This window comes from Mercenaria mercenaria, chromosome 17, assembly GCF_021730395.1.
Source record: "Mercenaria mercenaria strain notata chromosome 17, MADL_Memer_1, whole genome shotgun sequence".
Classification (NCBI taxonomy): Eukaryota; Metazoa; Mollusca; class Bivalvia; order Venerida; family Veneridae; genus Mercenaria; species Mercenaria mercenaria.
In genome coordinates, this window is record NC_069377.1 from 59,924,251 (window position 1) to 59,950,253 (window position 26,003).

At 34.1% G+C, this 26,003-nt stretch overlaps 1 protein-coding gene across 26 annotated transcripts in view; it reads left to right on the plus strand.

The window, feature by feature from the left end:
* The window catches only part of LOC123537522 (twitchin-like), a 204,523-nt gene that overhangs the window by 20,977 nt on the left and 157,543 nt on the right, over window positions 1-26,003 (plus strand). For 25 of the 26 annotated variants that reach the window (XM_053528310.1, XM_053528320.1, XM_053528307.1 and 22 more), the window contains exons 2-8: window positions 5,071-5,399; window positions 12,329-12,344; window positions 15,677-15,825; window positions 16,683-16,838; window positions 17,859-18,164; window positions 22,070-22,082; window positions 25,306-25,522. In XM_053528310.1, the coding sequence (XP_053384285.1) occupies window positions 5,087-5,399; window positions 12,329-12,344; window positions 15,677-15,825; window positions 16,683-16,838; window positions 17,859-18,164; window positions 22,070-22,082; window positions 25,306-25,522 (1,170 nt within the window). In that variant the 5' untranslated portion in view covers window positions 5,071-5,086. The remainder of the gene's footprint in view (window positions 1-5,070; window positions 5,400-12,328; window positions 12,345-15,676; window positions 15,826-16,682; window positions 16,839-17,858; window positions 18,165-22,069; window positions 22,083-25,305; window positions 25,523-26,003) is intronic. The other variant, XM_053528332.1, reaches the window with a different exon arrangement.

Here is a 26,003-nt window from a genome sequence, read left to right on the forward strand (position 1 = left end):
GACAGCACTTTGCAAGATTCTTAGAGATTACTTTTCGATTTTCATTTTCCAACATCAAATATTTGAACACTTTTTGAGAGAGTTGTACATTGATTACTATTCTGTACAAAGCACACTGCATGTCAGGTGGGGGAAGTTGTTTGCAAAGTATTAGAAAATATCCTGTTTATGGCACTGCATATTACCAAAAGAAACGACTAGTGTGCTGTCCGATATGGATCTATTTCTGTGTATTGGATAGTTTCAACGTCTTTTTTTTTTTTTTTTTCAAACTGTACTTTTCTCTTAAACATTTCTGTAAAAAGAACTATTCTCCCGATTTATCGGGTAGCCACCAATAACCATACATGCACCCCACCAAGTCCACTATACCCTCACCTATAACACCGCTTTATCCCCACTAATAACTCCGCTATACCCCCACATGAAACTCCGCTATACCCACCTATAACTCCGCTATTCCCCCACCTGTAACTCCGCTATACCCCACCTATAAATCCGCTATAACCCTATCTATAATCCCCCACTGTAACCCTGCAAACAACCACCTATAACCCCGTCTCTACCCCGCCAATATCCTCACCTTCACTCCTACTTACGAACCCACCTATATCCCCACATTTTCTAAAGAAAGTGTGTAGGATTTCAGTCCAATAATATTGAACTAAAAGTTTCATAGGATACCAAACAAAGCATTGTGGTAAGCGGTATTTCAATTCCATATCATTCTGTTGAAGGACTGGCAGTGAACATTATATCATCTGGCAGTGAACGCTTTGGCATTTAGACGACTCTAGTAGGAAACCATCATTCTCTTATAACGGTGATTTACAGCAATAAAACCATCCGAATACTGTGATACTATGGTTCAAAAATGTGGAATCATTGTTACCTCGGTTTCTGTAATGAACATCAACATCTTCTTGTTGTGTATTTATGATCTTGTTGGGATTTGTCATTATTCAATTACGCAGCCTTGACAATGGGCCAAAGTAATAGTTTTTATCCTTGAACCCGTTAAGATATCTGTCATGTCTATACTAACAGACTAATACTGTTGTGAAAAATATCTGCAATAGCGACCTACTTCGACTGCAGCGATAATCCGTTTTGACCAAGCCCGACACCGCTCTAAGGCGCAAGGCCAGTGTTTACTTATTTTCGGTTCTGAGTTGAGCGAAAAGCAAAATAGGAACCAGCAATTTGTATCGATAGATTTAGTTGAGGACCGTCCTATCCTCAGTAGCTACCACTATAGTGTCGGTTGGGTAATCGATCAAAGTAGGCCACTATCCTGGCCTTTAAACCTATTAGAAAAGATGGTTTGATAGAGTGAAAGGGGAATATAGTGTATAACTGAAAGAATATTTTAAAACGTACCAAGAAGTATCTTAGTTAAAATGGACAAACTAGCGTCGTGCAGTATACTTTCAGTTCTGATCTGAAAAAAAAATCTCCCATGGAACTGATTGATAGCTTACCTGGCATTCCTGGTTGTAGAAGCGCCAGTGGAGCACATGTGTTATATATCATAACTTATCACATATCAGGGTATCGAATACCGCGTAAAACCGTGCTTAATAATTTGTTGCCGTAATTTTAGTTGCAAATGAGACTTTAGTTTTATTACTTCATAATGAGTTTCGAATGCTGATAGGTTGGATGTAATATATGTCTATACAAACAGTTTTTCCCCATATATATCATGTAAGTAATATGATTAAAACAATGACTGAAAGTAACGCCGATACAATATTCAGGCTATGCGTTTAGCATCTTTTTAGCTATGAACCAATATGCCCTACCGAGCATTAATTCAGGGTTGAACCGGCGTCTCTGTTAAACTACCGCCCACATGCCAAATGGAATGGGTTGCTTGTTTACCTGAAAGAATTTTACAACTAAATATATATTTGTATGTTTAAAGTCTAACACAGACGTTTGTGGGATAATTTTAAGATTCAGACTCAACTCATACAAGTGGCTTGGACACACCTGTTTTCTGTCAGACATGTATTTGATATGCGTTCAAAAGACAGAACAAACATGTTTCTAGAGAACCTAAGTGAACATGTTACATATCTGTACAGGTAGGAATCTGCTAACCTGCATAGTTTTAATACCGAGAATATCGTGTAGACATGTTCAAACAAACAAACTATCAATTCATTTAACAGACACAAACTTCACAAAGTAACAGATAGGAGAAAAGAAAACACGGACAATTGTATGGCACATATGCAATTTAGTTGTGTTGTTTTAAAGAAATAACAACTGAAGCAGCGCTGCTACTTTCTATAATTCTTCATGTACACAAAATCCATTCTGACTATTTTAGGTCGATAATATCATAAATTTGATTAACATCAATTAAAACAAATAAGCGGTATTTGATATATGCAATATTGTGCGTCATGGAACCAATCGTAAATCATCTAAAATTTTACGTTGCCTTAAAAATAGTTTCCACCTCTCGGAAGACCCATTTTAATAAAATTCTTGAAAGAGGTGCAACTAATGCGATTGAAGTTTTGTACGGTAGCAACGGACAAAGTGCTTGCGCGGTCGTTATAAACAGGGTTGTATTTTTACGCGTGGCCGTTATAAAACAGGTTTGTACTCTCATGCGTGGCCGTTATAAACAGGTTTGACTGTATACAGCAAATACAGTCTGTTAGTTACATCATACTGTATTAAACGTATGCAATATACACGAAACCAGATAAAAACATACGTACCTTTTCTTTTATATTTGCTTTTCATGTTTATCAGTGAAAGAAATCAGAAATGTAAGATCTTATAAAGTAATGCGAAATTGAATTTGTTTTGTTTTGTTTTGTTTTGGTTTTAACGCCGTTTTTCAACAGTATTTCAGTTATGTAATGGCGGGCAGTTGACCTAAACAGTGTTCCTGGATTCTGAATCAGTACAAACCTGCTCTCCGCAAGGAACTACCAACATCCCCACATGAATCAGAGGTGGAGAACGAATGATTTCAGACACAATGTCTTTTCATCAAATCGTCACGGAGAACATACACCCCGCCCGGGGATCGAACTCGCGACGTAAATAAAATGTTCCTTGGCGTCATAACATTATGTTGACCAGACAGTTACAAGTAGCTAGTCTGCCATCCCCAAAACCTCTTTTTGGGAATAAAAATAAGCTTTGAGAAAGCGTAGGATTTTGTGTAAAATTCCAAAGCAGTACATTCCACACCATGTGCCCACAAACCGATAATGATATATATATGTTCATTCTTAGCTTTGTTTTCTTACAACTTTAAAGCAACGACCAGACATAGTATATCGGTGCACAGAATGCATTTCACTTATTTAAAAAAACGAGATGAAATAGCATGTATAACTATAATTTGAACAGGAAAATTGGCCTGAACTAATGAACTGGGAATTGCATTCTCGCTACAGAACCGTGCCAATATGAAAACTTATGGCGTATGAAATATGCAAAATGCATCTGACACAAGACATTACCGGGAGACTTTAACCGATGCATGTCACCATATGCCTGCTTAAACGATCTGCATCAAAGCAAGCTTGTATTAATTAACTATCAATAGTTGCTTCTAATCCTAGAAATGCATTTGTTACTGTTTTTGATTAAGTATAAAAAGTACACTGTTTATTTATCTAGATAAAGCAGTGGTATAACATGAATGAAATATTGGCAATTATGGAACGTCAAATTCGTCATATATACAACTGTTGAATTGCGCACCTCCTGTCAAAAAGTAATAAATATCCTCATAAAATGCTGATAATTTTATTTCTAATTTCTTGATAAATAACATAAAAGACGGCTACCTTCAATATTAATTTGCTTAAGATATATCTGATGTATGAAATCAGAAGGCAGATGAAAGAACGTGTACCACTTATTTATAATTAACTGACGATTCATGTGTTTAGGTAATCTCAATCAGATACTCTAATAATGATGTTTATAAATATCCGGTTAAATATCCTATATCACAAGTGTAATGTAAATAAAGTAACATTTCAATCCATTTGGTTGAACACCACTAAATCAGACTGTTCCTTCATTTTGATATTCATTGTGCAATCCACGTATTTGATAATGTTATTTCGACATTTCTTAGACTATCAGATTTCCTGTGACTTTTATAGGAAAAAGGGGGTATCAGCTTTAATGTCGCGGATGTATTTACAACGACCATCTAAATTTACTCTTATGCTGCTCACAGTGTCTCTTCTTGAAACTTTAAAGTCTTATTCTAATATGAAAAAGAAGCATGCAGGTTCCGCCAGAATGTCAGTAGGCTTCCATTTGATGTGGTGGTGATTAGTCTCAAAAGTTTACGAAACGTGACATCACGAGTTCACATTCTATCGTTGATCTTTGTAACGCTCGTACGAACCATAAAAATGGCAGCCTTTTTCAAGATCAGTTTGCAACATCTGCAAGAGAATGTTAAGAATAAACAAAATATAAATTGTTTATTTAGTTCGTAGGCGTAACAACCTCTGTAAGATATAAGTTATATACAAATCATACAGATAGGTAAGATGTTGAACTAGCTATCATTCCCAGTAGATTAACCAGTCGATAAGACAATCGGCTTTGTTCTGTTAGTTCCATTAATTTCCTCGATTTCATACAGTACATTTTATTTTCATGTTGTCTTTTCATACTAATATCGTTTCAAATTTCTAAACACTATTGTTATAAAATTACACTGGATTCCAGATGTAGTTTGTTGTCGCTGCTGCTGGTGCTGCTTTCGGATGTTGTCTGGTTAATAACCGTGATATTAACAATATGTTTGCATAGAACTGTTCTCTAAATACTTTTGCATGACGATGTAACCATACATGTATTACCATTATGTTTGAATGAAATTGATTTATGTAACCATATATGTATTACTAATATGTTTGCATGAAACTATATTGCAACGGTGCTTGCATGTAACTATATTTCTACAAAGTTTGCATGTAATTGTATCACGACATACACAACTACGTTTGCATGATTAAGCTGTCAGTATACAAGTCCTTTTCTGCAGATTCTTTTGTTTTCTCTTTGCAGATAGAAGCGGGTCAGGATGGGTGTGGGTGACGATATTGCCCCACGGTTCACACAAAAACCATCCCTAAAACAAGAAGACAATGGGAACAAACTCGTGTTTCAGTGCGCCCTTGAGGCTTCCCCTAAACCGGAAATCAACTGGTTTCGGGGCCAGACACCACTCCAAGAATCAGATAGGATTAAAATGCGTGTTGACCACGCTGGTGGAAATACATACAATGTCGTCATGGATATTACTGGTGTAACACAACAAGATGGTGGATCTTATAAAGTTGTTGCTAAAAATAAACTTGGTGAAATGTCGGCATCTATTAATTTGAACTTTAATGGTGAGTACCGCTTTAAGTGGATTTTTCTTTGGAATGTCTTAATGCTAATCTTGGATCTATAGTTTGAATGCATTAGGTGAGGCAGATTTTGTGTATTGAAATAAATCGAGATTACTGGTTAGCTCAGTTTCTACGCTACTACTTAACTTCAGAAACCAGTGACAATAGACCGTGCGTGGTCTTCACTAAAGAACTGTTGAAGTCATTGTTACCATGGAAACTGATTGGTTCCGAGCGAAAATGCGCCTAGTTATTCTTAGATATGATTTTCTCTTGAAGACCATGTCCACTGATACATTGAATCTGTAAATGTATAATACGGAATCCTGTTTCCATCGACTTTTCGACTAGACAGATACGCGAAAATTTGAAATTAAGCATCTAATTTCAACTTTTCGTGCTATAAATTTACCGCGAAAAGTCGAAATCTTGATGTTTTTGACCCGACAATTGTCGTGCAAACGTCAACTTTTCGACCTATAATCAAGCGCGTAAAGTAGAAATTAAGAGAGCTAATTTCAACCTCTCGTGCTAAGATATTTCCTCGAAAAGTTGAAAAGTAGAAGTTTGTAACGCGACAATTGTCGTGCAAATGTCAACTTATCGACTGAATTTGTAGGGCGAAAAGTAAAAATTTAAGTCTTAACTTCTACTTTTCGTGCCAGTTCTTTGGCCGATAATTTCGCGATATTATCGCTTAAATTTCGACTTTTCGTTCTAGGGTTAGGGTTAGTTAGTTAGTCCTAGAACGAAAAGTCGAAATTTAAGCGATAACATCGCGAAAATATCGGCCAAAGAACTGGCACGAAAAGTAGAAGATAGGCCACTTACTTTCAACATTTCGCGCTAGATTATGGGTCGACAAGTTGATGTTTGCACGACAATTCTCGGCTCAAAAACTTCAAGATTTCTACTTTTCGCGGGATATCTTTGCGCGAGAAGTTGAAGTTAAGGCTTTTAAATTTCTACTTTTCGCGCTTGATTATAGATCGAGAAGTTGACGTTTGCACAACAATTGTCGTGCTAAAAACTTCAAGTTTACGACTTTTCGCGGTAAATTTTTCTGTCTGGTCGAAAAGTCGATGGCGGAAACAGGATTCCGTAGTATAATGTTTGAGAAATCGTTAGGTTAGAAGTGTCTTTATCAGCAAGTTCTTAAACTTCTGCGAAACGGTAAGATTCTTTGTGAAATAAGCAAAGTGGTACTAAATATATATTAGGCCATACCAAATTGATTAATAGTTCTTCGGAAAATCTTCAAAAAAAATAGGAGCGGGCGAGCGAAATTTTTATTTTATTTTTTTTTTTCTCAATTTTGATTTTTTCAGAGGCGGGTAGATTTTACATGGAGCGAGCGGGCTTTTTTTTAAATTTTTTTTCCCACCTTGAACCCTTGAGGAGGCGGTTATGATTATATATAAAGTTAACATTTCTTTAGAAATAACACAGAAATCAAACATTTACAGTGTGGGTAACACAGTATATAGCTTTTCTATATGTTTTAAAGACTACATGAATGATTTTGCAAATAAATTCTTGCCAAAACTCACTGAATCACTTTATTTTTTTTATTTTGTAATTTTAATTACTAAGAAATGAGTGTCTTATTTTTAATTTTGATTTTTCTACATTAATCTGAAGACGTGCCTTTTTAATGGCAAAGGATGAGGAATATTTAAGACAAAACAGGCACATGATTGTGTTGAATAACATTTCTTCTGAAACACAGTTAGATGGCTTTCACACATGAACAAATTTGTGCCCCTAGTGGAACTCCAACCCATAGAGGTGACAGGGGAAGTAATAAACCACTTGACCAGTGTGACCAAACGGAGTTGGGCATACAGATGCTTCAACATTGCTCGAATCCCTTTGGAATAATTTCTTAACAGATCATGATCAGGCTAGCTTAAGCTTTTGTGGTAGAGATTCATTTCAGGCAAAAATAATAACAGACGGACAAAAAATGATCCCAATATGGCCACCCTTAAAAGTGTTGTTTGTTGTGCTTTGACTGAACTTGAAATTTAGAGTTGGGGGAAGTCTGTTTTTTTTTCAGTTTCTTTCGTTCAATCAATTTACAGCCAATTTTAAATACATCCTGGCATCATGTGTACAAACAGGCAAAACTGGGGTTACAAAAGGACATATTTTGTTTGAAATTATTTTCATATCAACACTACTTGTTTGAAAAGCTAAACAATTTTTAAATTGACTAAATGCGTTTTGATAGAATATCTGACTGCTGTACTAAAGAAGTTACGTTCGAAAAGATTTGGGCCGAGACAATGTGATAGGTCGGTCAGGATCTGTGAACAAATATTTTTTTAAGATAGTAGTTGGCCTCAGCTTTGGGCTCTAGATCTAACATGCTGAATTAAACAACTGATAACAAATGGTTTGAAAACTTTACATCTGAACAATATTTCCAAATATTTTTAACTGCATCCCCGTGCACGTCTTACAAGTCGGGCTTCGTTCTTTTCACTGTATTGAACGAAAGTAGAATGTGCGTATTTCATTACCTACCGGCACATCGAAGGCCATGTGTGGCACTAACACAGACACTCCAGATTTAAAACAAATAATGAACAACACCATAATTCCTGACTTTTTGAGTTTGGATCATACGGATGCATGAAATCCGATCAATATCACTTTGACGCATTAAAACAGCAATAAAACCTGTTTTGCCGTTATTATTCCGGACCGAGTAATCGAAAAAACAATTTTTTTTTCGGAGATTTTTATATACGTGCGGGCGGGTAATTTTTCTTTTTTTTTCTCGGGAATGAAATTATTGATGCGGTAGTTCCGACGAACGACATATCAATTTGGTATGGCCTTAGAGATAAAGCCTATAGACATTCCAGCCACCCATAGCTGACTGTAAAGAAATATGTATTCCGGTCCGTCTTGATTACGATAGGGTTTAGACTGAAGTTTTCGAATATCATGGATGCTTTTTACCCTGCTTTCTGTGCTAGCAATTGCAAATGCATTTGAAAGCTGGGACCCAGGTATTGCAATGTACAGACCCAAACAGACTATTTCTAAAATGAAAGTTATTTGCTTTTTGCATTAACTGGTCATTTGTGTACCAGTATATGTACTATACGGGTCTTTCAGTCCAGTAGCGCAATAAATGGACCGCTGACTAGCTCATACAAAAAAAGTTTACATTGTTAGGATTCTTCATCAGAAATTATATATATATCAGCCGATATACACATAGAAATGGACATAACAAGTGCCGTGCAATCCCATCCAAACATATTCCATTTGGAGAAACATTTGATTGCTGTCTGACAGTAGTTGTATTATCGTTCAGTTTTCTTTAACATTATATTATTGCGTATGTGTCTTTGAGGTAGGTTGTCAAAACAGAATAAATGCAATGTTAATTGCAATAGGCTTTACTCACCTTTTTTCTGTCTTAAAAAAAATGAAAGTAATTATCTCCATGCTATGTTCTAAGAAGTTGGAAGAACAGTTAAGTGTAGCATTGTGTATCTAAAACATCAGCAAAAAACCATAGTTTTTCATCAAATGCAAAAACACTGGTATGACAGACAAGAATATTACAGGTAAACATATAAGCTCCAAACTGGTTATAGACTACTAGTAGCTGCAAAGTAATATCGTTTTGGTTTCTAGTTGGAGTATACCCGCTGATGATTGTACATAGAGGTTACATGATACTGATTCTTCTCCTCATATAATTCATATAAACAATTTTATTCGGATATCATTCTGAAGCATTTCAATAATATGAAACATAAAACATATTCCTTTCCTACCAACATAATATAAAGACACTACTGTTTGATCTACATATTTCGTTACAAGGTTTTCCCTTGATTTTTGTTTAATAAATATTAAATTATCCCATTCATACTATAGGCCTATATCATTCTTTAGAACCCCTAGCCTGGTAATAGGGACTTTATAAATTTAAGAAATATCTTGAATATCTTTGGATTTATCGCCAAAAAGCTATTTTGAGAGGGTATTTTTTTCCATTGAAAATATCAGACATTTTATGTCACTAAAAGTTTTGAATATTGAATTCTGATTTTGTTTCTTGATGAATTGCTGATAAACGTTTAGGATATCTTAGTTGGCACAAAGATGTATAAACTCTTTGGTCAGCATAACAAGCAACCTTTCCAAAATTGAAACTGTGTAAAAATTCGAGAAAAAAGGTTTCATGAGTCAGAGTGTTAAATAGGCTGGAAAATAAATTATGAAGGGTGTGACGTCGACAAAATCAGCCCTTATATTAACAGTAAAAATATTTTTAAAAAGGTGAAAAAAGAAAAGGAGAGACACGATAATGGCGTTCCATAACTGCTTTTTTACGATGTTGACAGAAGCATTCCGTAAAATAATTTGGCGGGAGATGCTGTCAAGTGTTTACTTGCTTTCTTTTCATTCGGCAATTGTATGAGTTATCAACCAGTTTTAATGAAATTGAAATGATATATTTGATTTAACAAGTTATAGCCAGTACTTATCGATAATTTATAACTGGTTTCCGCGACTCTTTATTGATTTATAAATATAGTTTTCTGTTTAAGGTAGTTCTGCATGTTTGATAAACCGGAAGTGATGGCGTAACGTCCGGAAAACGTAGAATAAAGCCTGGATTCGTTAAACGGAAATGAAAATCAGTTTCTTATTTAATGGCAATCCTTGAATGAATGTATTTAACTGTAACAGTAACTATCTTTCTTAAGTTAAAATATGCTTTTAAAACATCTGACATGTTAAATAATTCAAAATAATGTCTTAAAATTAGCTTCAAATAGGCGGTTCGCTTCAATCATGGCCAAATATATCAGAAATAAGCACACGGACCTATACATTTTATTTCACTATATTTTAGGCCATATGTTTATTTATGACTGTGAGAAGTTTCATTAAACTCTATACATTGTGGAAAATTTTCTATTTGCAAAAATGTTACAAAAGTTGCTATTTTCACATAGACTCCCATTATGAAAAATTGCGCTAAGTCCAAATTTTTCAAATCAGTCTACCAAAAAATCGAGCACACTATCCTATCCTTTTTATTTGCTGAATTTTCTAGGTATGGTCTGAAGTTTTGAAAAATCAGAGTTCAATCAAATTCTACATTGTAGAAAAAAAATCGACCTAAACGTTCAGAACTACCTTAACTAGTTTTGGATAAGTATGGATTCATCATTCGTGAGTTAGGAACTTGGGTGTATTTTTTTAATCATAGTTGCTAATATTTCAACAGACTGAGATACAAGGATTCGGGTGTACTCTTTGTAATAAAAATTGAAGTTGTTAAAGTATTGCCATCTTGAACGTGCAAGGTTTTTATTCCTGGATTAAGAGATATCCTTACATGTACAAAAGAGTCCTATTTATATGTAGAAGTGTTAAAATCAAAACAATTATTTTATTTTGTAAGAAGTGTTGTTTTTCTCTGTAAAAGTTCATGCTTCGGTTAACAACTAATCTGAAGTTTCTGTAGAAAGGTAAATGTAAATTTTATTTACCATCGCTTTGTGAACCAATGAACATAAGCTCTGCAGAGCTTTTGAGAGACCCTATTTAAGAACAGTTAAAACCAATTATACCTCAAATTTGCTGGTACCGATTTGCAATTGCGACAAAGTGCCTTGCCCAATTAAGGACACACCGCAATGGGAGTAGCCAATACGTCCACTAGAGATTTTGTTGACATGACAAAATAAAGTTAGTTTTCTATCTTTGAAATTAATTTGCACTTTCTAAATCTAAACCAATGTTGTAATTATTTCATTGATTTTTGTTCCTTAACATTAAAATCTTTCGACCGAAAATATTTTACATGAGAGATGGTGCTTGGCTCAAGAGAATATCTGGTAAGGAAGCAAGGTGCGAACACTGCAAGATTAGAAAATAATTTAGATACTGACTAGGAAAAAAAACTGCATTATCAAACCATACAAAACATTCTGACATTTAGACTAGGACATAAAACCTCCATGCCACAGAAATTTGGGAGTTTTTGTTGTCAAAGGAACAGTAGTAGTAACTCATTCTTGCAAACCAGAGGTCTACCAATACCCTAGTTTCCTGGTTCACCTCTGGATTATGACAAACTTCTTACAGAAGAGAATGCTTAACTTACTTTAAACTTAAATAAATGCAAAGTTTCAATAAAATATATATCTTGTTGCGCAAAGACTGTTTTTCAACTCGCTTGTCAAAATAGGCCATAGACAATTCTTATACATATCTTAATTGAGAAAGAATATAAACAACTTTGAATGTATAGATCTACAACAGAAAGGTGGATTCAGTGGTTATACAAGTGCCGTTGAAGCTTGCGGTGTTGTACAAACTCCATATAGTGCATCTACACCATTTAGCTGATTTATAAAATCTTAATTTTTGTCGAGGATGGCCATAACTTTGAATATCAATTAACTGAACAAGAGCATACTGTCACTCTGCATGAAATCGAAAGAATTCTTACCTTCATACACTGTGCCATTATGCAAAGATTTTACATGGTATAATTATCTATTTGGAACAAAATGCAGGAAATAATTTTGAACACAATGAAAAGACCTTAAGTATATAAAATGTAAACATCTTTTGAACAAGGATAACAGCACAATTAAGTCTGATGGCCCGCCAGTTTTAACGCATCATGTTCAGTAAAAATTTGTTATGAAGGTGAATTTTTAAAGAAGCAGACTTTTGCACTTAATTGGCGCCTTTGGCGTACAATCAGAAAAATACTAGGTTCCTGAAACAGCATATTTTATTGAGATTAATTACTATGATTCTATACACAGTGCACATATATAGTTGAAATATTCAAACCACTATTTATGGGCTGACAAAAATTTAAATGATTTGACTGAATTTACATATAACTAATTTCATTTTTCTTTCTTTTTCAGCACAAACCCAAAACCAGTAAGTATCCATGTTTATTTCATCAGTAAATCAGAAAAATTCTGCGCTTGTGCATAAAAAAAACAACAACAAAAAACCCTGATAATTTGGTAGAAACAAAGACTCATTTTATGAGTATTTTTTGTGTACCATGCTTGATAATTATTATTATTACATACTTGTTTCTATTCCCCATTAAGTTACACTGGTACTGAAAACGTCAATATTTTTCCATACACTGACGCCTGGATTTCATATCGGGTGCGTGATGTAATTCAGTGTGGGTTGTTGCACTATTTTTTTCTATTTAGTTAAGTAATTTGTCAGTCATATTCAGGCTATTGAACAAATTTATGATATTTGCATTATATTTATACGTGTAGATGCGTATGTAATAAAAAGGTTATTATCTTTGCATTCGGGAAATATGCACTCGTTCTTCAGCGTAGGAATATTACGCTCCTAAGATCGCGCAGTATTTCCACTGAAGAACTTGTGCATATTTCCCGATACAAAGCTGATAACCTGTACATCTTTACCCTGCTAAATTTCTATAATGAAATTGTCCATCTTTCAATTTGGACAGTACCATTAACTGTTAAAAGGGGTGTTTACCAGAAAGATGCTGACTGAATGGCGAACAGTGCAGACCATGATCAGACTGCACTGATGTGCAGGCTGATCTTGGTCTGCACTGGTCACAAAGGCAGAATCACTTGCCACAAGCAGGCTTAAGGTTAAAGCAATTAATTGGTTATTTGGGTGTTTTGCATTTTAAATTTGTTTAACTATTACTTCATTCAAAATTTATGATGGTAACTTGTGAAAATTGTAAAATATCTAACAATTTGTAGTATTGAATCGCAAAAAAAAAGTGACATGAAAATTATCCAGTATGTATTTCTTCTGTAATAGTATATCATTATCAGCACCAAAGATGCATGATGATTAATATCGTAAAATGTACAAGAAGTTCAGGAATGCGATTGACTTCCGTCATATCATACAGAGAGCCTGTTTATTCATTGTACGAGATATTTCGCCTGTTTATTTTCCTGGAAAAATTGCAGCAAGATATAAAAGTTTTGTTCTTTCAGCCCGGAATCTAGATAAAGTAGATATTACAGTGACATTCACTGACATCATTTGGCAAATGTAGCGCTTGTCTGTCTGGAGATACCCCCATGATCGAGGAACTCAACTGAGAAGTTTTGTTATTCAGTGGTTTAGAAAAATTCTTTTCATACAAAAATACATCATGGAAAATGTTTCTGTTTTCTCAGAGATTGTTCTTGCTTTATGCCGGATCTTATGTGAATATAGATTTAGATGAATACAATCAAAATGAACGAGTTATGACTGAATAATTGTTATTAATTTTGTACAATTTTTGTTCCTTATTCCATTATAACCGAAATTTCATACATGGCGATGCAGTGTAAACAGATCGGGTTTCAAGACCATCATAATATTATACCCCACTGAACTTTACAAAGAATTCCCCTTATATTCACTTAGTATATAGAATAAAGTGACAACAATGTTAAGTTTGTCCATCCTCCAAAACACTTCAAGTCTCAGCAACATTGTATGCCATTTTAACTAAGAAAATTTACACAAAACCGTTAAATGCATGACATATGTATATGTTTGAGTTGTGGTCTGCATCTTCAAGGCCAAGGTCACAGGCAAGGTCATCTGATTTTTTTTTCATTTAAAGCACTACAGGTTATGTAACTTTTTTTCTGATGTGCTACATTAAGATAATTGATGCATAATGACAATCATTATTTTCCGATTTCATGTTTTCCATAAACGAATTTTGCATTCCTTGTTATGAAAAAGAATTTTCTATTATTATGGCTGTAGGATGTTGAAATCTGATATGGTAGTTGCCTATTGTCATTACAGGTTCATCACTTTAAATTTAAAAATCTAAATATTGCAAATCCTTAGCCTGCTGGTGGCAGGTGATTCTGCCTTTGCGACCAGTGCAGACCATGATCAGCCTGCACATCCGTGCGGTCTGATCATAGTCTGCACTGTTCGCTTAGATTCAGTCAGTAAATTTTCAGTAAATTCCCCTTCAAATAATAAATGGTGTCGCCCAAAATGAATGATGGACCAGTCCATTTTAGAAATTTAGCAGGGTAAGAGTTGAGCAACATTAACGTCTCCTCAGACTTTCTTAAAGTGACATGAAATACTATGAACTAGACAAGTGATATAATATGCAAATAAGTTTTGGTTTGAAAATTGCTCTCGATTACCATGAAGAAGAGGAAAAAGCAACTGAACCTTAATGAAAATTCAAAAGATTTGATGTGCTAACAATGACAAAGTATTTCAATTTTTGTCAATGTTTACACAGTCTCAGTATTGTGCGTTTAATTAGACCTGGCGGGGCGGAGTTAATCTCTGACTTATGCAAATAATGGTAATCTTAGAAAACTAGCAAAATAGGTAGAGCAGTACAGACTAATTGTTTAATTATGTAATCTTTCGGTGACCAAGGACTAAAATTCACCTCTATATTGGTTACAATGTAAGGTAGATGGCCAAAGAAATCAGGTTGCCGAATATACTACATATCCTACACAATAATGCAGTGGACCATCACAAAACCCCGCCCCGCCAGGTCGATTAAAATGCACAATACCATAAAATGCTTCAGCATATTTCCAGCAAGTGCTTGTATTTTAAGGATAACATGGTGTAATAGGCCTCTATTTCATCAAAAGCGTACATACAACTGGATAATGTAAGCTTTAAAAAATGTCAAACGATAGAAATAAGGTGCATATTGACAAGTTATAAAGTGACAGAAGTTTTCAAAAATTTCCTTTAGATTACCTCCCCTGATAATTTTTTTTTTCATGAATTATCTCCCCTGAAAACTAGAAAAAAATATGATTTTCTCCTTTTCCCTACCGGGAATTTTAGATTTCTTTTTATATTTGCATCAGAATCATATAATACAGCTTTCTACCGCAAAATTTTCTCGAAACTCAAGTTAAGATTCTCATAATCAAAGAAATTATATATTTCCCATAGGCATCAATGTTAACTTTAATACCGATTATCTCCCCAAAAAATGATAAAATTTGAAAAATTTCTCGGTGAAAAGTTTTTAATTTTGAATGTCTTTAGAGTGACCAAATTTCATTTAAATATTACCATCAAGTTACAAGATATGAAATATGGCTATTACACCATGTAATCCTTAATAATTTATTTGAACTATGAAGTGTTTTTTAACTGCAAAACATACATGTATTTACGGTTCATAAAGTAACTTTTATCAAATATTTTATGAAGTCACTGATATCTTAACCCTTCATGTTCTTTTTCAGACAAGATGGAATAGCACCAAATTTTACCCAGAAGCCTGTGATCAAACAGGAAGATGGCGGCAAGAGAATGTTGTTTGAATGTCAGCTCACCGCTGACCCGGCACCTACTATCACATGGTTCAGAGACTCCTCACAGCTCAACGCAGGAGGTCAGTTTTAGTATTAACCTTTATCCTGCTCTGCCTTTGTGACTAGCGCAGATCAAAAAAACAAAGACAAATATCAAACAGGGAATGCCACGCAACAAAATCGCAGCCTCCCCAAAACGAAACCTACAGCATGCAGGATCAGCCTGCACGGATCATGGTCTGCACTGTTTTCTATTCAGTCAGTAAATTTTCAGTGAACACCCCTTGGAATAATAAATGGTACTGTTCAAATTGAGTGATAGACCAGTCCATTTTAGAAATTTAGCAGGGTAAAGGTTAAAACAAAGTTGTTCTATCAAGTCAGAGGAATTTATTTATAGACACAGTTATTATGTAGATTAGCTCATTGCTACTGCATTAGTAACATTGTAAACTGATGTTGTGAAGTCGTAGAAATTTGGTGTTACATCACGTTTACAAATTGTCGAAGTTTTATAAAGTTTTAGCAGAATGTGCTCATTTTCTGAAGAGAATAATGAAGCTGAATGAGAAGACTGTACAGGCAGACTGGGACTTGAACCCAGGGCCTCAAAATACCTTTAAGATGCTCTGCTGACAGCTAACCTACCACCTACACATTTTTTCCCTGTTTAAATAATCTGGTCCCATACGGTTTGTGCATACAATAGATCACTGTTATTTCTGTACTGCGGCTTTGATATTTTCAGAGCTTAAAGTAGTATATCAGAAAGAACTCTAGCATTCCATATTTTTTTTACATACACACCAATATATAATGGGCATGTATCTTTTTGGATAAAATTCCTATTACAGATTTGTTTACTCCAGACACCAATATATAATGCACATGTAGCTTTATGGGATAAAATTCTTAACAGATTGCTTACTCTAAACAGGTCGTCTCAAGATGGATACCAAACAGAAAAGTCCAAAAGAATACACAATTACGTTAGAAATTAGTAACGTATCGCCACAAGACGCTGGTAGTTACCGGGTCACTGCCAAAAACGCCCTTGGAGAAAGCAATGCAACCATTGGGCTGAACTTTGACGGTAATGTTTTATTTCGTATCTGTATGCAAACTTCCTATTACGTAGTCATTATACTCTTTTTATTATCAAACCTTAGATATATCTTGTGTGCTTTGATAATTATTTTGTAAAAATAGATATTTAGGTAGTTCATATTATAGTGCATGTTTTTACTTCATAATAATTAACTGTATTTGGTAACCAAAGTAAACAAAATGCTCTAGGCTTGGCCTTTAGATTGTTATATTTATTCAGTTTTAGAACTAAATTTGAAATAATAACTTTAAAAGCTGAATTGTTTTCATACTTTTTTGAAATTAAAAATGTTTTTGTGTTTATAGGCTAGCTTCTTGTCTGTAGGTCAAATTGAATATCTAGTAGAGAAATAAAATAACATTGTTGATAAATCTGTTTCGATTCTGGTAGAAATTTTTTCAGTGAGTCTAATTCATACTTACTTTCTAACAAAATCTAAAATCTTTTAAGCAAGTAATCATATTTAATACTAATTTTTATTTGACGAATTATTAAACCTTTATAAACTCCTGCTGGATAATTCTTTTAACAATAACATTATAACATACCAGTACTTTTAAGGTAGTTCTGTATGTTTGATAAACTGCAAGTCATGACAGATCATCTTTTATCTGGATAGCATAGAATAAAGCCTGGGCTTGGCATACCGAAAGGAAAATCATCCTACATGTAAATGTCATTCTGTGTTTACATTTGTAAAAATGGCAACATTACTTTCTTTCTAAATATGAAAAAATGGTAACAGAAATATCAACATTTGTAATAGTTGCCAAAGACTGTCATAAAAAATTGTCCTACATGTGCAGAATTACCTTAACATAACATTTTATTCATAGATTTACTTAGACAACCAAATATTATGTTTGACTAGCCTATATAGGTTTGAAATGTATATTATGTAGCCATTTTTGTTCGTAGAGTTTCTAGGCTATAGACTACTAGTGTGTGTGGTGTTTTTTATCTTGCGTAATTTTATGTTTCATTTGTATTTGTCTTCGTGTGTAGTCGGAACAGTAGCTGCCAGCCCGCCAAGTTTCATAGGAAAGCCTGTCATTCGTCAAGTACAGAAATCAATTGTATTTGAATGTCGATTAAAAGCTGAACCTGATCCAACCATTACTTGGATGCAGGGTGCAAATGTTATACAGTCAAGTGAACGCATTCTAATTTCACAAACAAAGGACGCTGAAAGTATTCACATACTGACTCTTGAAATTGTTGGCGTCGGAATACAAGATGGCGGTGAATATAAGGTGTTGGCTAAAAATCCACGTGGCGAGGCCGTTGCTACAATTAATTTGAATTTGGAAGGTAAATTGGTCTTGTTGTGATGGAGGTGACCCGTAATGCCCTTTTTTTATACCCCATTATAATCCTGTCTTTTCTTATTGTTTTTTTTTTAAATTTATTTATTTTATTTTAAATTGCTATTTTGTTTTATTTTGTTTTACAATAACTTTGTAAGCAGATAAATAGGTACATCAAAATAACATAGTAGCAAATTATATCTCTGTAAAATTATATTCTTTAAATTGCAATGGAAAAGTAGTTCATCCTAAAAAGTAGTTCCAGTTCATTTTTTAAAATGCAATTATCAGTAAATTAGTCTTTTCCTTTATACCTTTCTTTGTAAAATGTACAGAGAGATTATTTATACTGTTTCTGCAGATTTTCTTATTATTGTTTCATTTAAACTATAATTTACTTTCCTGGTTGCCTAATTTCAGTTAAGTCTGGTAAGATATTTCAAGAATTGACCGTGTAAAATTATCCATACACACACGCTTTCATCATGCTTTATTTGTTGCTTATTTCAGTGACCATTTTGAAATGTGATAAAACAGGCAACTTGTATTATCTTTCTGTGTATATTATTGTTCTTAAACAGGAAGGAAATGTATCTTAAATTGTATGTTTACACATGATTGTATACAAAACAACGAAAAAGCTTTTTTCTGGTTACAGCCAGAGAATCTTTCCAGACACTTAAAATTTCAGGTTAATGGTAGAAAAGAGCTCTCTTTTGTTCAAAATAATTATCTTCTGAACTATTTAAACACATGCATATCTCTTGTATTCAAGGCAGGCAACCAAATGAATTTATCTCGTTGTATCAAAGACTTAGTTTTCAAGTTTTTTTTCCAGGTGTTAACTTATAATTCTTTTTACAGTAGTCATTCTTTAAGTTTCTTGTCACTTTCATTACTCTAAAAAAGAAATGATTTTTCTTTTCATGCATTAGTTCAGTATTTATCTTGAACGTTTAACTTATTAAAGGCACTGGCTTCCAGATAGTATGACAGCAAAAAAAAAGAGCAAATTTTTAGGTATCAGGAAAGTAATGCTATATTTCTTAAGAAAGCTTTGAAACTTTATTACTGACAGGCTATATGTTATGGAAACACACAAGAATTAGTTGTTTTTACTAATTTTTACATTGAAAATTGAAAAGTATTTGTAACGCTTTACTCGAGGTAAACTGCCTTAATTATAAAAAATCTTTATTTAATGTTAGTTTAACACATTTCCTTTTGTGGCGGTATTGGTAGAGACAGCGGAAAGATTTTATTGCTGCGGTGGCCAGGGTTTGATTCCAGACACGGGCATATTTTTTTCTTGATTTACAATTTTTTAGACAGTTTAGAAACAAAAACTCATATTCTAAAGTTTATAATATGACCAGACTTCAATTTTAAAGAAAGCTCATTTTTAGTCAAAATCTTGATGTCAGTGCCTTAAAGTTCTTTTCGATTAAATTTGCAGGAATATTTAAATCTGTTTCAATACTGTTCTGAAAGGGCAGTTTCAGTGCTATTACCCTCCCAAGCAGTGTTTGACTGTTATCCTCCCAGGCAGTTGTTCACTGTTACCCTCCCAGGCAGTGGTTTACTGTTACCCTCCAAGGCAGTGGTTCACTATTTTCCTCCTATGCAGTGATTCACTGTTACCTCCCTAGGCAGTGGTTCACTATTACCTGTCTACACAATGGTTCTCTGTTACCCTCCCAGGCAGTTGTTCACTGTACGATCCTCACCCCAGTCTGTAAACCCAGCCACAATAATTTTCTCCTGTTGAAACATCACTTTAATTTTACTCTTCCCTCTCCCTATGTAAACTGAATGTTCCTCCAAAATAATGAACTTTTTGTCAGCGGAAACAAGGACACACCAAGCATAATATATCATTAAACCAATAATATATACATACAGGATCTATAGAAAACTATCTTTAAAAAGGAAAAGAGGAAATGTAGAAATACATAGTAAAAATAAAATATAGTAGTAACATTTTTATCATAACTTGAATTTTATCAGCTTCAGGGGAATTTTTTTTCAAATGTTTTCCATATGTCACCATGGCAGAAATGCATAATTGGGATCACCTCAGTAATATATACCTCTCTGACTGTTTTTTTTTAGTTTCACAGTGAAAGAGAATATTATAAAAGAAGTCATTCAAGCATTTTTTTAAGAAAAAATGATAGGAGTTGCCAAGTAAAATTGGAGAAGGCATAGAAACTGCAACAAGAAATTTGATTAGTTTCAAAGCAGAGAGATTAATCATGGAGTTTCGTGTCAGAATCTTACCTGAGGCGAATGTTTTCTGTTAGAAATGCATGTTTTGGCACAACTTTCTTACAATATTTTCATTCTTGTTTCCCAAGGCTTAATCAAAGTTCATACATTCAGAAAAAAAGCACACCCTGTCTATGTGCTGGCTTGATTGTTATTTCAACTTTTGACCAGTATATAACCTGTCAAAACTGATAATAAAACATACAAATTTCACTCCTCCAGCCAGTATAAACTTTTTATGTTACATTTTTTACTCCCACGAAGTGATTTCCCTGCAAGATTGTTGTTGACTTGTTTTTACTTACAACAGAGTAGGGAGTTTATCATCATAAATGACCAATTTTGATGGAAGTAACATGAAAAAATATCTTGATGGCTGTTCTTATCTCCACCTATGGGGATTATTTTGTTAATGATCTGCTGTTCCAAGTATATGAATGGTTGTGATTGATTTATTGAGTATCTGAACGAGATCTTAATCAGGTGCATTTAAGCTTAAATAGTATTTTCTTGTAAAATTGTTTATTATCTATAAGGCGTAAAAAAAATTTGTTTCTGTTAACATGCTCAAAAAAATTAGGGTAGGTAGGTTGGTAAATTTCTTTTTCTTTTATTAAGTGGGACTTTTAGGAAATTATTTTTGTGTCAAAAAATGAATACAAATAAGGGGGCTATGCCTTTAGAGTTTTTTAACATCTCTGACCATGTTTAAAGCATAAAAAGTGCAATTTTGCAACTTTTTTTTTTTTTAAACACATTTGTATATGAAATAGGTGCCGAAAATACTCTGCAATATTACATGGGTACTTGATTACTGAAACAAAACTGTACATGAAATAAATAGTCAACCAGCATTATGTCTGTCTGCAAAATTAAAACTTGTATCTTTCATCTTATCATTCTAATGACAGTGGATTTTGTGACAACAAAGGAACAAAAGCTTGCTTCCTTATGCCAACCGTCCTGAAATGCAAAGACTCAGGGATTGTTTTGATAAAAACCATTGTCATGGTTCCAGTGGTATAAAATTGAGTTTGGAGACCAGTCTCAAAACACGTCTCTGTGATTGGTCAATTTCAAATTTCATTTTAGAAACAGCCAATCAGATTTAAGTGTTCTAAGCTTAGACTGGTCCCTTAACTCAGTTGTATAACCTTGGCGCATAAAGGTTAGCAGCTCTCCCTGGCAGTACTGCACATACCGGGAGCTTATGGACAGTACTGTATTTGGCTTCAGTTCAGAGCTGTTGTTTTGGACTGATGTGCAGATATGGAACAGTTATATATGTGTAATAAAAAAATTCAGGCATTTCTGTAAAAATATGATATGTGCAGGACTTTGATTTCTTACAGAGTTAAACTTGAAATATCTATCTTATGTGTGCATGTATTTTCTGCTTTTAAAACATTAATGAACTAAACATGTTTTTTCTTTGATTTTGAAGTGGTTTATAATTGCTAATTTCCTAATGTTTGTTTATGCTGTTACATAGCAGACTCTGTAATAAGTTAAAAACTAATTTGCTAAATTGTTTTCAAGGTTAGATATTAAACTGTAGTCTGGTCTCATAATAATAATAACATGAAATGTGTGCAGTAAGATTTATGTTATTAAAGCTATGTTCTTATTTATTTTTCACAGGTAAAAAGCCTCAGTGAGTATATTTTTTTTATATTATTTTGACATTTTAATTGATTTTTAATATAATTGAATGCCGGAAGTGGCTTATCAGAATTAGAAAAGCTGTAATAAGAGATAATATTTATTTACCTTGTGGAAATTATGTAATATCTTGTGCAATTAATTGAAATGCATTATTAAGTTTTTAATGACTTGCACATGTAGCATTTAAGTCAGTCTGAGCGTTTTCACTTGGTACACTCAAGTTACCCACTCTAGTTACCCGGGTAGAAATCTGTTATGTGTCAGAGTGTACATTATTATGACTTTTACATGCACAATATCATGACTGTATTCTTACCTGAACCAACTGATGTTTACAAATGGTGATCAACAGAACCAAAGAAGTATAAAATACACAGAATGGCAACTGGCTGTAATCTCGCGTGAGCTCGTGTCAGAGCGTGATTCGGCGTTATCTTACTAAAAACAAACATCGGCGAGCATGCAGTTACAATTTGTACCTTTAAAACTACATTTAAAATACATGTTAGCTTCTAAAACAAAATTAGTTTAATGAGAAATGGTCTTAAGACACGAAGTACAGGGTTTTTTTTGCCATCGAAAGAAGCGTGGTCATACGGTGATAATTATTTTACCGATGAATAATTGCTTTCGCATACAAAATGGCGCGTGGAGAAAGCGCCACTTCCAGTAACGAGATCTCGTTTTTTTGTCACGGGAGGTTGGCAAGATTTGCTCTATATGCCTTTCAAGTTGCCAATCTACCGTATTTTCCCGAATTAAGGCCCCCCCTCTAATTAACGCCCCCCACCCATTTTGGAGGGGAAAAAAGTCAACAAGAACGGGAAAAAATCACCTACCTCATTTTTATAAGTCCACATAATAAGTAATTTACAGTACTAAAGTCCAATGTATTAAAAATTTAACACACTTTTAAACAGTCCATGTACCGTAAGTCCAAAACATTTGTACTAAGTACGGTACGTAACAGAAAATTAAACAGTAAATACATTTTTGATTTGTTTTTATACCACTCGCGCACACGCTTCCTGCCGACTTTAAACAAACTTGCAGCAATGTGTTGACGATATACCCTTTTCTTCGGCAGTTTTAAGAACTTTTAATTTAAAAGCAGGCACAGCAGCGTGTCAAACCATTGACATTGTGTATTGCGCAATTAGCTACCTGCATGTACTAAGGAAAATGTTATCGGAGTACACAGCTGTTTGGGTCATGACGTAATGTGTAGTGTCGCGAGCGTGTCAAAAAGCCAGACATGGAATACACGAGGTACCGTATTTAAATGCATAAAGGACACACTGCATTAAATTGGATGCCAAATAATTACGTTTTGGGGGGATTAAACAACACAGAAACACTTTACAGCTAGTTTGAACGATGTTTTTAAGTTTTGTAAAAATTTTCATTTTTTATTTTTTTACCTCAAATAAACGCCCCCTCTTTGGAAAATGTAACGCCCCCGGGGGCGTTAATACGGGAAAATACGGTATTTATTTTATAGCTCTTTGACAGAACTAATATTTTGGTCACTTACATATCAGTTTAGCATATATTAAAATTTGACTTAATTTATGATAAATGGGACTGAAAGGACCTAGAAATATCTGTAGTTTAAGATGGTATCTCATTAAATATTTTACATTTTATGAAAGTTTAGGCAGGCACCTGATAAATGGGTTCTTTGGATCTGTGTTTTGGTTTCCACCTTCATAATTAATGGTGCAGACATTTCTCTCTCCATCAGAGATAATTTTCCTTCACTTTGAAACAACATTGTCTGTGAAAAACTGTTTTAGCAGTTCCTTGTAATTTGATAAGAATGAAAATTAAACTTTATTTCAATATTAATCTTGCCAACAGTGCAGGGAGATTGTAAGTGCACACTTGAAAGGCTTGTTTCAACAGTTGTTTGTAGATTACACTGCAGACTGATATCCTGTCCCAAAAATGCAGACTGGTACCCTCCCAAAAATGCAGACTGGTATTTTGTCCTAAAACTGTAGACTGGTATCTTCTCCCAAAACATATCTTGAAAAGCAGTCTGCTAAAGTCTAATTGAAAAACAATACACTCATTTTTGTTTGAATTACTGTAGATATGGGATATTTTTGCATCGGCTTTTTTTATTGAGTTCATGGTTGGGAGCCTTATACTTGAAAGGATTGTTTCAACAGATGATTGTAGAATATGCAGCAGACTGGTATCTTGTCCCAAAACTGCAGACTGGTATCCTGTTCCAAAGCTGCAGACTGGTATCCTGTTCCAAAGCTGCAGACTGGTATCCTGTTCCAAAACTGCAGACTGGTATTCTGTTCAAAAACTGCAGACTGGTATCCTATTTTAAAACTGCAGCCTGATATCCTGTCCCAAAACTGCAGACAGGTAACCTGTCCCAAAAAGCTGCAGACTGGTATCCTGTCCCAAAATACTGTAGATTGGTATCCTCTCAGATAGTGATGCCATGGGTAGTAGCCATATTTATGCTGTCAAGAATATGTAACACATGTGTTTGTGTTTTTTTAAGACATGACCCAGGTTAATATGATGAATATTTTGAAATCTTGAGTGGAATTTGTGAATATTAGTGAAAATTAAACCATCACAAATATGAAACTACAGTAGTTAATGGCATAGCAGGGATCGAGGGTGGGTTCCCTTATGATTGGGACAATGGACTGTAACATGAAAAAATATCTTGATCTGATCATGAACTGATGGTAAAGTAGAAAAGGAGAGGGTGGAAAATGGTAGAGACTTATGATAGATAGTTGTATTATTTAAGAGTAATGCCTGAATTTAAGGTAATGGACCCATAATGACAATGGGCAATTTCCGTGTGATTTTGTATTCTTGTCTGTTATTTCGGTTTTCTTCTACCATAAATGTAGCTCACACAAGCAATGGTTTCCGTAACAAACTGGGAATGCCGAAATCATGTGGAGAAAATGTAATTGAACAGAAATATTGATTGCCATAACAAGGCCACTACCTAAGTTTGATTTCATTGATAGCACAGTATTATAAGTATATCAGTGTGTGGGATCTCTCCTGATTGTGAGAAATGGACTGTTAGAGTACATAGCCCAGAGATGAGGCAAATGATGCAGTAGAAATGGGGAAAGTAGAAAGCAGAGCTTGTTTAAATGTCTGAAATCTAAAAATGTTCAAAACTGAAATGCATATTAAGGCCTGGTTGTACATATGATTTACAGGGTCCCAACCGGAAAAGCTCCGCACTTCCTTCAGAAACCAACAATCAAACAGCAAGCAAACCAGCTTGTGATGACATGTATTCTTGAAGCAAAACCGGCACCACAGATCAAATGGTTCCGTGAAACTCAGGAACTTGCCCATGGAGGACGTTATAATATCAAACTGGAAAAGGATGCCAAAACACCAGAGGGTTTTATTGCAACTTTACAGATTAAGGTAATAAAAATTATGTAACAATTTGTTTTCTTTTATGTTTTAAAATATTTGAGATGAAAGAAGAATTTGTTATACAGGTATATCACTACTTGAAATTTTTGTGGTGACTGCTGAGGCTATGAATGGAATGACACAAAATGGGGACTGTCCTTGAGACTTTGTTAGAGGTAGCATTTTAGTGCAACTCGACTCTTGTGTATATGATATGTAATCATAAAAAAGATTGTGACTTCATGACTTATATTGTGTACATGTAAATCATTACATAATATTAAGCATAGACCTGTTAATTTAAACGATGTTCGATAAAAAAGCAAGTTGTGGGATACAGGTAAATCTACAAGTTACATAACTATGTAAACACCTGTAAGTAAATTCTGAAATTTTTTTTAATATTAATGTTATATATTTTTGAAACCTTGGATGCATGTTAAAATAAAGAATGTAACCCTACATGTACAGATTCCAATACAAAAATTCC